General features: G+C 38.6%; 1 protein-coding gene across 3 annotated transcripts in view; it reads right to left on the reverse strand.

The window, feature by feature from the left end:
• KLF12 (Kruppel like factor 12) overlaps window positions 1–12,686 on the reverse strand; it is a 449,435-nt gene that overhangs the window by 116,365 nt on the left and 320,384 nt on the right. For all 3 annotated transcript variants that reach the window (XM_025364468.1, XM_025364466.1, XM_025364469.1), the window contains one exon: window positions 10,593–10,728. In XM_025364468.1, coding sequence (XP_025220253.1) covers window positions 10,593–10,728 — 136 coding nt within the window. The remainder of the gene's footprint in view (window positions 1–10,592; window positions 10,729–12,686) is intronic.

Raw genomic sequence — 12,686 nt, forward strand, 5'->3', positions numbered from 1 at the left:
TATGATAACCAAAAGTAACATGTACACTAATATGGACATTTTATTGTTTTTGGTAAACAATTAAAATATTTCTCAGAACAAATATCTATATATGTATATAACTAGATTTCAAGAACCTATGCCTAAAAGAAGTACAAAGCAAACAAAGGTTTTGAAAGAAAAATTTGCTCTGCATGGTTTTTTGTTTGTTTGGTTTTGGTTAAACAAGTATTTACAGATTCCTTTAAAAAAACAGAATTTTTATAACAACAAGAGGAAAAAGCAAGAGTAGATGAAGAGATTCAGGTCTGACTTCTCCCTAAGGATTTGATGCTAGACTATTCAGCTGGCCTCTATGAAGTTCAGTTTCTTCTGTAAGTTTAAGGAATTATAATGAATCTTCTTCAGTTGGTCAGTGAAACTGTTCATTTACTCATTGCAGAAAGCTCCCACCTCAGGGCCTCTGCACTTGTTATTCCTTCTGCCTGGAATGCTCTTCCTTTAGCTGTCCATGTGGTTTGACCTCCTACACTTTCAAGTCTCTCCTAAAATGTAATCTTATCAGAGTTCTTCTCCGAACACCGCTTATGAAATAGCAAACCCTGCCTACCACCTCCACACTGCCCAGTCCCCACATCCTTCCTGCTCCACCACCACAGCACTTACCTTCTCCAGGGACAGAAGAATCATATGCTTATTATAGAATCATATGCTTACTGTCTCTCTCCTCCCACCCCCTCCACTAGAATATTAAGCACCACGAGATCAGTGATTTTTGTCTATTTTATCCAATGCTTTTCTAGTGTTTAAAAGCAGTGTCTGACGGATACAGTACTAGCTCTGGAGATACAAAGAAGGCTAGGACATGTTATTTGCCCTCTGAGCAGCCCAACATACTGGAGAGTCACACACACACACACACGCACGCATGCACAAACACGTGTACACATACATACACATGCGTTGTACCATAAATCCCTGTGTCCAATTTTGGAGGTTGTGGACACCTAAGTAACACTAGTCATCTCCAAGATGATGTAAATAGCACACTTTCAGGTATACAGTCCTCAATCTGTATAACCATACCCAGTTTCCTTAAGATGAGTATCTGTAGAACACAAAGTTGATCATGCCATTTCCACTTAAAAACCACCAGTGGGTTGGGTTCGTATTGTCTAAAGAATAAACTCATCCTTCCTGATCCAATCCTGACCTACCCCTCCAAGCAGCTGCATCTCCATCTCGCCTCCTCACTCACTTGTGCACCAGTCATTATGACCTTATACACTCCTCCACATGCCAGTGCGCTTACCTTTTCCAATCAGAGTTACATGTCACCCCCTCTGTTCTCATGGTAGCACTTAATGTTTTTATCCCATTAGACTTTAGTTCATCCCATAAAGTTTGACTCTGAGCTCCTCAGGGTCAGAACTATGAGTCATTCATTCTGTATCTCCAGCATGTAACAAAGAGTTGAATAAATGAATTAATCACTCTTTGAAAGAATATATGACTTCGTGTTGGCAATTCATGAAACAATTCAAGTATTAAATGAATAGCCAAACTTCATTATGCTTTTTTTTTTTTTTTTTTAATTGAAGAGGGACCAACACGGTCCCACCACAGCAGATAAAAAGGAATATGTATGGGCATATGGTCTCCATCTGGCTCCTAAATACCCACGGACTGGGTTACTAAGTGGTCACTATTTTTAATTTTTTGAAGCTTAGAAGACTGGTGGACTGATAATGGCAAAGCATATACTTTAGGTTTTATCTACAGTCATTCACAATCAATCAAAACTTTTTCTGACCTCCTTCAAAAAAGAGCAGCCTAACAGCATTTATCTCCCCTGGCAAGAATGAATGCCCCCTGATACGCCCACCAGCAGCACCACAACAGGCACGATATTCAGTCACTAACAGAGAGCTGACTTCCACCTAAATACCTGAGTCAAAGAGTCTTTCCTTCATAGTCACTGAAGCGAGGATTTAAAGGTGTCTCAAAACTACTAGGCTTGTTAAATAAAAATGAAGCATCTTTTAATGTGCCAGGATTATGGGAAGCATCTAAGAGCAAAATTGAAATAATTTAACACTGAAATTAGAAACCAAATATGTGAGCTTTCTTGGGCTTTGTCTCAGAACACAATCAATGCAGCTGACTTAATTCTTGTCAGCGGAGAAGAGACATGGCCCAAACATTCTCAAGTCTTTCCATCAAAGGGTACAAAATAAGTTGACTCAGTACCCTTTTAACTCTAAGACTTTTTCCCAAGATTTTCTTTGAATATTAGTAATAGTAAAGTTTATTCAAAAGCACTCTAATATTTTACATTTCATTTCTTTACATTTCAATGTAATGTTGAGATTTATAGCTGAATTCTTTTTTTATGTATCAGAGAATGTATTTAATATAATTATTTCTCCTTAAACCAAATTATATTAAAGTAACAATGTGTTTGAAGATCAGAAGTTTTAAAATTAATGTTGGGCGTAGTGGCTCATGCCTACAATCCCAACATTTTGGGAGACCGAGGCAGGAGGGTCACTTGAGCCCAGGAGTTCAACATCAGCCTGAGGAACATGGCGAAACTCTGTCTCTACTAAATATACAAAAATTAGCTGGCGTCATGGCACACACGTGTAGTCTCGGCTACTCGAAGTCTGAGGTGGGAGAAATGCTCGAGCCCAGGAGTTTGCAGTGATCTAAGATCACGCCACTGCACTGTAACCTGGGCGACAGAGGCACGGAAGGAAGGAAGGAAGGAAGGAAGGAAGGAAGGAAGGAAGGAAGGAAGGAAGGAGGGAGGGAGGGAGGGAGGGAGGGAGGGAGGGAAAAGACTGCAATTGTTTTACGCAACTTGTATGTGTATTGGTGTCCAAAGCTAAAAAATTCTGCTAATTTAATATAGTTAAGGCATAAAGTTTTTTTTCTTCTTTTTGAGATGGAGTCTTGCTCTGTTGTCCAGGCTGGAGTGCAGGGGCACGATCTTGGCTCACTGCAACCTCCACCTCCTGGATTCAAGTGATTCTTGTGCCTCAGCCTTCCCGGCAGCTGGAATTACAGGTGCCCACCACCAAGCCCAGCTAATTTTCATATTTTTGTAGAGATGAGGTTTCACCAGAGAAAGGCTGGTCTTCAACTACTGATCTCAAGTAATATACCGCCTTGGCCTCTCAAAATGTTGGGATTATAGGCATGACCCACTGTACCCTGCCATTTTTTTTCTCTTTTTCTTTTTTTTTTTGAGACGGAGTCTCACTCTTGTTGCCCAGGCTGGAGTGCATGATCTCGGCTCACTGAAACCTCCGCCTCTCGGGTCCAAGCGATTCTCCTGCCTCAGCCTCTTGAGTTGCTGCGATTATAGGCACCTGCCGCCATGCCCGGCTAATTTTTGTATTTTTAGTAGAGATGGGGTTTCACCATGTTGGCCAGGCTGGTTTCAAACTCCTGACCTCAGGTGATCCAACCACCTTGGCTTCCCAAAGTGCTGGAAGTACAGGCGTGAGCCACTGCGCCCAGCCCTTTCTTCCTTTTTTGAGGAGGGGTCCCACTGTGTTGCACAGGCTGGTCTTGAACTCCTGGGCTCAACTGATCCTCCTGTCTCAGCCTTGAGTAGCTGGAAACACAGGTGTGCGCCACAGCACCCAGCTGCTTTAGAGATTTTAAAGGCACAACATGAAAACACAGGAAGGGAGCTTCCCCTTATAAAGGAATGTAGGTCTGTAGTTACACAACCTTGGGACTGAATATGAACTTGCAAAAAAAAAAAAAAAAGAAAACCTCTGAGACGTCTGGGGAAACCAGAAACCTCTCCAGGCCTCCGTTTCTTTATCTTATCTGTAGGATACAGACAGTATCGTGGGGCAAATTACATGAAAATTACATGAGTTTTCATAGAATCTGCCAAAAAGTTGCCTCTCAGTAACAGTTCTTGTTTTCCCTTTATTCCTCATCTCTTCTACTATTCTCTACTGTGATTTAAAAGACCTTAACGCCATCATACATGAGGAGATTAAGAAAAACAGGAGGGGTGTTAAGTAACTGTGCAAGGAGTTTAAAACAAGACAAATAAATAATAATTTAAAAAACCACCTTAGATTCTAACTTTCTTCGATTGTTAAATACAGTTTTCTAAATTAAGAATCATGGCCAGGCATGGTGGCTCACACCTGTAATCCCAATGCTTTGGGAGGCCGAGGTGGGTATGTCACCTGAGGCCAGGAGTTCGAGACTAACCTGGCCAACGTGGTAAAACCCCATCTACTAAAAATACAAAAATTAGCTGGGCGTGGTGGCTCATGCTTGTTAATCCCAGCTACTCGAGGGGCTGAGGCAGGAGAATTGCTTGAACCCAGGAGGCGGAGGTTGCAGTGAGCAGAGATCGTGCCATTGCAATCCAGCCTGGGTGATAAGATTGAAATTCCACCTCAGAGAAACAAAAACAAAAACAAAAACAAAACCAAAATCATAACATTCAAACTAGCAATAAGAGAAGTCTGAGGAAGCAATACGATATCTAACTTGCTACCATATCTGTTCTTTCAAAGAGCATTTATGTGAAAAAGTACCAAAGATAAGACTACACATTTCCAGAAATTCGCTAGTTTTTCTTTAAGACGATGAGCACTTCATATAAGCCATATAATAATAAAAACAGGGAGAGAACGACAGGGAAGTGTTTTAATTAGCTTAAATGTAATTGACAATGAACCATTTAAAAAGAATACCCTTTTCACAGGTGCAGTTATCTGGGAGGCTAACATCCCTGATTACCACCACTATCAATTGAGCACTATAATCAAAATCAGAGAGTAGACTACTACTCAGATACAGAGTAACTTAAACAGCAACATGCAATTCACCAGTTCTGAAAGGACTAATTCTGGGAAACAGGCATATCTCCTTAGCATCTTGTATCTTTTCCTCCACATTTCACCCCATGCTTCCCCTCTGCAGTCTTACTGAAATTATACCCACATCCCTTAGCTTGTTCCTAGTAAAACAGAAATTCCTCCAGGGAGTGCTCTCTCTCAGATGTTATTAGCTGGAGTTTGGTGGAACTTGATTCTTCTACTTGCATCAATAAATGAACATTATGAATGTTTGGAATTAGAAAGAAGAAAAAGGGGAGCAAAAATCAGAGGCTTTAGATTTACCTATTTAAAAGACATCATTATTTTTTCTAGGATTAGAGTTAAATATAATCATTTGCTCTTATCATGTGCCTTTACCTCTCTTTCTCCAAACACTTATTTCATAATTATGTTTGTCAAGTTGTTAAGGGTAATGACCTCACCCTATTTTATCATCAAGGAGGGGGGAAAAAAGACCAAAACAAAACAGATGTTCTAAAATCTGCAGGAAATTGTCTTTGTCAGAATCACTGAATACATGATTTTTGACTTGGACGGTATCTATACAATTGAAATAGAAAAAATGCAGAGCCCGACTGTGGGTCTCTTTGTGGCTGCTTCTTCCAATTTATCTAAATTTACTGATCCTGAGTGGATAAATGAGTCAAGTTAATTAATGAAAATGGCTGAAATGATCAGTTCACGCATACAGTTTGTAGACTCACTACATAAATCTGTGCAAACAGAGGTCGATTCAGATTGCCGCTGTAGCCACTAAGCAGTGGTCTTTTTCATTTGAATGCAGGCATATTTGAATATTTGCAGTGGTGGATGGGGTGGGTAGATGCATCTTGCTTAACAATTTCTGCATATGAAATCAACGGGAACATTTTTTAAAGTTCATTTTAAAAACCAGTAAAACACACAACACCAGACATTTAAGAAAAATAATTTACTAGCTCAGGAATGTTCATGCTATATAAATACACTAATGTCAACAAAGTAAGGCACCAAATTAAAAACCTAAGCTTGAACAGTTATTGCATGAGGCAAGACTAGGAGCAAGAATGGGGAAGGAGACAAGAAGCATTTCAGTTAGAGATATTTACCTGTGGTTTAGCATCTTGCCAGAGGCCTACAGCAGAAAGGCTGGCCCAGGGCAAGGCAATTTCACCCTCTCTGGTGTCAATCTTCCTTCATATCCCTTTCCTTTCTCATTTTCCCCTTTCCCTTACCTGACACTCTACTGATGGCCAAGGAAATAAGAGGCAAATGTTTGAATCCTTTTTAGACCATGGCTCCTTTGATCTTTAATTGTAAAGACAAATGTGAATTAGTTGCCCAGGGTTTCTAAAATGTGCTGCCTCTAATATATAGAAAACTTTTGATTTTATCACCTCCCTACCTGCAGCCATCCTTCTCAACCTAACTCTCTTAGAAAAGCTCTTTAAGTACAGGAAACAGAGAGATCCACAGATGTCCTCTGAAATGTTTTCATTTTTTTACATGCTAATCTGATATTTTATCCTTTTGTTATTTAATACATTAAGTTTATTGATCATATTATAATGAAATGTTTGGGGATGTTTTTGTTGTTGTTTACAGCCTTTGAGTGTACAGAAGTCAAAAAAATACGAAAGACAAACAGAAAAAGAGGAAAGAGAAATTAATGGTGAAATAGTCATATTGATTAATTAATAAAGGATAAACTAACAGAAAAGCAGAAAGAGAAGTTCATAATTGTGCACACTGAAAGTTAACTTTGGGTAAACCTATGTAGAGAATTAAAAAAATTTTTATATTTAATAAAATTTTAAAATATATTGACTTCCCTCAACACTTGCCATTTGACCTATGTAAAGAATTTTTGGCCGGGCGCGGTGGCTCAAGCCTGTAATCCCAGCATTTTGGGAGGCCGAGACGGGCGGATCACGAGGTCAGGAGATCGAGACCATCCTGGCTAACACGGTGAAACCCCGTCTCTACTAAAAAATACAAAAAACTAGCCGGGCGAGGTGGCGGGCGCCTGTAGTCCCAGCTACTCGGGAGGCTGAGACAGGAGAATGGCGTAAACCCGGGAGGCGGAGCTTGCAGTGAGCTGAGATCCGGCCACTGCACTCCAGCCTGGGCGACAGAGCAAGACTCCGTCTCAAAAAAAAAAAAAAAAAAAAAAAAAAGAATTTTTTCAAAAATCTGTAACTATTATATATTCATTTCAGAATAAAATTTTAATATATTACTATTAGTTTTCAAAGATTTATGTATCTACATTTAAGAGGGTTCTGCGGAACATTCTTTTTGCCTCATCACACACTTCCCAGTGTTTACACATGCACATTCAGTCTTGAATGATGACTCATTAACTATCAATGGGTCCTGGCATTCTAGGACTTCCCAGTTGTTAGCTCAGTGTATTCTTTACTAAATCGTTTAATGAAAACACTGACATGTATAATGAATCTGGCACCTCCCATGATACACATGCAACTTTTGTAATAATAATAAGACACGCATTTGCACAATTACATAAAATACTGCGACTTGAAAATGTGGAGGCTGGGCGCGGAGGCTCACGCCTGTAATCCTAGCACTTTGGGAGGCTGAGGCGAGCGGATCACTTAAGGTGAAGAGTTCGAGTCCAACTGGCCGACATGGTGAAACCCTGTTTCTACAAAAAACACAAAAATTAGCTGGGCATGGTGGCAGGCACCTTTAATCCTAGCTACTTGAGGGGCTGAGGCAGGAGAATCACTTGAACCTGGGAAGCGGAGTAGTGATCCGAGATGGTGCTACTGCACTCCAGCATGGGTGACAGAGCGAGAAGAAGAAGAAAAAAATAAAAGCAAATCAGAAAGGTTATGTTGAAAATTAAGCTCCAGTTCCTGAGGTTTCTATTAAATAGTTACACATTTAAATATACTAATATATAATAAGCACATACTATTAAAAGCACAAAAAGAGTTATATTTAAGAAGTCAGTATAATTATTTGCTATATAAGCCCTAAATGGAGTAAATATACTTTTTAATTTTATTTTACTTTATTTATTTATTTATTTATTTAGGCCAGGATGGTCTTGATCTCCTGACCTCGTGATCCACCCGCCTCAGCCTCCCAAAGTTCTGGGATTACAGGTGTGAGCCACCGTGCCCGGCCGTAAGCATACTTTAGATTTTAGTCACCACAGTTTCAAACTTTAAAGTTTAATTTACAAGAAATGCATATATTTATAAAGACACACACACACACATCTCTCACACACACACACAAATTAAATACACATTAGAATGATGCAGGAAAACAATGTGATTAAAATGTCTGTGAAACGTACTCATATCAGAATTGAAACTTATCATCATTTAGTCTAAATACACAGATGAGAACACAGACTCCTCAATTTTAGGATTTAGCTCACACAAAATCAGAATCACTGTGCTGACTGTGGTGAGTCAGGGATGAGGAAGATCTCAGCAATCTCTTGGATTCAGTGTCTGTGCTGGCTCAAGTTAACATTTGCTTTGGAGAAACTAAGTTATTTGACCAAAACAAGTAGGAGATAAACATTTTTTTTCTTTTTCTTTTCTTTTTTTTTTTTTTTAGAAGGAATCTCACTCTGTTGCCCAGGTTGGAGTACAGTGGTGTGATCTCAGCTGACTTGCAACCTCTACCTCCCAGGTTCAAGCGATTCTCATGCCTCAGTCTCCTGAGTAGGTGGGGTTACAGGCGCCCACCACCACGCCCAGCTAATTTTTGTATTTTTAGTAGAGATGGGGTTTCACTATGTTGGCTAGGCTGGCCTTGAACACCTGACCTCATGATCTTCCTGCCTTGGTCTCCCAAAGTGCTACGATTACAGGCGTAAAAACAATGTTTTTGTAAGTGCTCAAGTAGAATAATACTACTGGTAACAGATTTATAGGCACTCTAGAAAAAGATGTTTTTGGAGCTGAAAGTTCTAAACTTTGTCTTGTTACCATTTATTATGTGACTAGAAAAGTCATTAACCTCTGATCCTTAGTCTCTTCATTTATAAAATCAGAATAATGACACCTGCTGTACTTATATTTCCTTGTAGTTATAAATTAAACTACTGCACTAGTACTATTACTACTAGTACTATTATTACTAATTACTATTATTATCACTAATAATATTAATTTCACCAATAACTGAAGCTTTCTATATACCAAACTTTGTGACTTACTTTTCATACCTCATAGCTATATCAAAACCTTCTCAATAGTCCTGTCAGGTAACCATTCTGATTTTCTTCTCATCTCAGAGTGATTAAATAACTTGCCAGAAGTCACACAGCTATTAAGAGCTTGCATGGAAATTTATATCCAGATCTGACTCCACATTTCATTTTAGATCCATTATATCTTGTTTTCTCTGATGTATTATATGTATATTCATATACAATATCAACATATAATACATATTATCTCTATAACATAGATATATTATTCATTTTATATACATACAGACATACACTTATGCTGTGAATTCTGAAATGCAATACCAAGGCTCTCTTTCATTATTTTTTTAATGTCAAAGCCTAATGAATAAAACAAAGTAGGTATTTAATCAACATTTGGGGAAAATAAACTGATAGAAGAGACGTAAAGGTAACTAAGATAATTTTGAGTGAACTGTTCATTAACAAGTGTGTCAGCAATAACAGTGGCTATTTAAATCCTCCTCATCTTCAATATTATGTTATTAAAAATTACTCTTTAGAAGACACATATTGTATGACACCACTTATATGTGGAAGATTTTTTAAAAAGTTGAATTCATAAACAGAGAGGAATGGTGGCTGCCAGAGGCTGGGGTGTCAGAGAAAAGAGGAGATACTGGTCAAAGGGTACAAATTTGCAGATCGAAGAAGAATAAATTCTGAGGACCTAATATACAGCAAGGTGACTACAGTTAACAATACTGTACTGTATACCTGAAATTTGAAATTTGCTAAGAGTGTAGAACTTCTGCATTCTCACACACAAAAAAGACAACTATGTAAGGTGATGAATGTATTAATTGTGGTAAACATTTCATTATGTACATGTATGTTAAATCAGCACATATACTTTAAATATATAAAGTTTAATGTGTCAATTAGACATCAATGAAGCTGAAAAAATCATTCTATGAAAAAAATACACGGATTTTTTTTTTCAATCGTTTAGGTTCAATTCTAGGTACAAAGTTGACTGATAGAAAAGCAGCTATTTTCAATAAACGAGGGCTGAAATCTAACCCTATGGTCCAGGTAAAAGGAGAGAGAAAAGATTCATTTAAAAATCATATATGAGTTCTATTTTTCAAAGGATGAACATATTACCTTCCAAATTTAAATCGTCTAAAAAGCTATTCTGTCATTTCCTATCAAAACAAGATAACAATACTTGCCATATTTCCCTTGACTTTGTGTAATAATGATGATGATAATCAAGTAGTGACGTTCAAAAAGAACAACTTTTTTTTTTTTGCAGAGTTCAGAAGGGTGCAGGAGGTATTAGAAAAGATGCACAGAGGTCTTATATCTCATCAAAGCATGAATTTCCAACTCTTTAAAACACTCCATTCACTGCCCTAATCTCCCAAAGAGCATTCAGCTGAATGAAAAGCTGCTGACATTCATGCCAGTTCACAGCTAGAATGACACGGCTGGGGGACAGGAGACGCTGCAGTTTCCATTATCCATTGAACACCTTGGCAATTCTTATTTCATCCTGTGAATGTGATACTTACTCTTGTACTGCTCTGGCTATGGAAAGGGCCGTAGATCCAGTTTCATTAACGCTATCTAAGGTCACATTTGGCAGGTCATCATCATCACTGTCACTTTTACTTTGTCTGGGAGATAGGCCTCGGGGGTCCATTTGTGCTGGGGAGAAAAGGCATATATAATGAATTAAAATCAGTGCGCAGAAAGTTAACCTTGTCCTGGACCAACATCAAGCATGGAACTTCTCTTCTGTGCATATCAAGCAAACGGAATTCTTTAGACATCACAGGAATTACTGAAAGCTCCACATTTTATGTTCTGAGTACTTATTCTTTTCCCCTTCATTGGATTTACAAAACCTATACCAGCTCTCTAGAGTTTCAGGGTATGATTATAGAATAGAAACTACAAAATCCACAATATTACCAACTCCTGAGTGGTCAAAAGCTGATTACGTAGCTCCTGAGCCACTGTTCAACCCTCTGGTTTCTCCTCCTCCTTGCTTCCGCTGCCAGAGCTCTAGCCATTTCACTGCTCATTAGCACTCTCCCTGGAAGGTAGAGAGCATGCGGAAAGGAGATATTAGTTGCTTATAGCTCTCATAATAAGATAAAAGAAGAACAGGGTTTGCATGACTAAAAGAAAGTATACATACTTTTCTTGCTTCAGTGAATCACTGTTTCCAAGTTCATTACGACTATAAGGTGGGATTTGAAGGCATAAAAATGGCAGAAGTGGTAGCATTGTAGAAATCTTGTTTATATGTGCTAACAGTGCTCCTGAACTCTCTCCTGATTTTATTTTTCAAAAAGCCACTTCCAGATATGATTCTTCTCCCACCGTGAATTTGCCAAAGCAGGAAATGGCACAATGTTCTGACCCCTGATGGCCAAGACTATCAGATCCTTGGGTTGCTGTCAACATACCTTAACACATAGTTTTAAAAATTAGATTTCATTTCCACCCCCTTTTCCCTATGAATAGATTTAGCAACCACTGCCCAGAATTTCTATCAGCCCTCGCTTCGAGCACAAACTAGGCATATCTTTTCAATGAAAAGTACCACATGAGCTACACACCCACACTGTTAAATGTATGGCTGCCTAAGAGTTCTAAAACCACCACTGCTTGTGGGGGAAGGCAAAATGCAAGTGAAATCATGGTCACAATGACATTTGGGTACATTTCATAATTTCATTTTTTTTTGTCTCAAATCACTTTTTTTGGTTACTGTATATCATACATTACATTGAACCACGTGGAATTGCTGAGAATGCACCATTTTTACCCACTAAATGGCAACTTCAGATGATTGTGTCTACTATTTACAGTCTGGCTAGAAAAACTATATCTAGACAGTTTCAACATATTTCATTACATTTCTAACTACACTTGGTTAGGAAAGAACTTACATCTAGTCAACCTCGTGTGCACCCGTGTATTTGACACACATCCTGCCTATAAATATACCAAAATGTGCTTTGCACAATGGAAGTGTTTGGTAAATACTAAATTTAAAAGAAGATAATTCAAATAATATAAAGTATGGTCCTCAACCAAGGGCAAATTTGCCTCCCAAGAGACACCTGGCAACATGCAGAGACATTACTGTTTGTCACAACTTGCGGTGGGGGGCAGGGACGGTGCTACTGGCATCTAGTTGGCAGAGGCTAAGGATATTGCTAGACATTCCACCATGCACAGGACAGTCAGCCCCTCACAGCAAAGAATGAACCAGTTCAAAATGGCAGAAGTACCCAGGTTGAGGAACTGATCTAGAGATTTAAGAGTTTGGACATATAAAGGTGTCACAGTTTATGACCTTCAGCTCCTATGCAACTATGCTCTCATTTCAACATTGCTAACAAGGAAATTGTCACACACCAGATTATCCATATTTTCTGGCCTTGTCTTACAAAACAACAACAACAACAACAACAAACAACAATTAACTGTCATATGACTCTCTACCTCCTCAAATGTTAGGAATTAGGCAATAATATTCATTAAGAGCTTTTGAATATTTTCTTTGTACCACCAGCTATGAGACAAAAAGACTGTTAATTTGCCATCTGATCTCTGGAGGAGTTCCACTAGAAGAGGGATGTTGGAGAAAC

The sequence above is a fragment of the Theropithecus gelada genome, chromosome 17 (genome assembly GCF_003255815.1).
Source record: "Theropithecus gelada isolate Dixy chromosome 17, Tgel_1.0, whole genome shotgun sequence".
Classification (NCBI taxonomy): domain Eukaryota; kingdom Metazoa; phylum Chordata; class Mammalia; order Primates; family Cercopithecidae; genus Theropithecus; species Theropithecus gelada.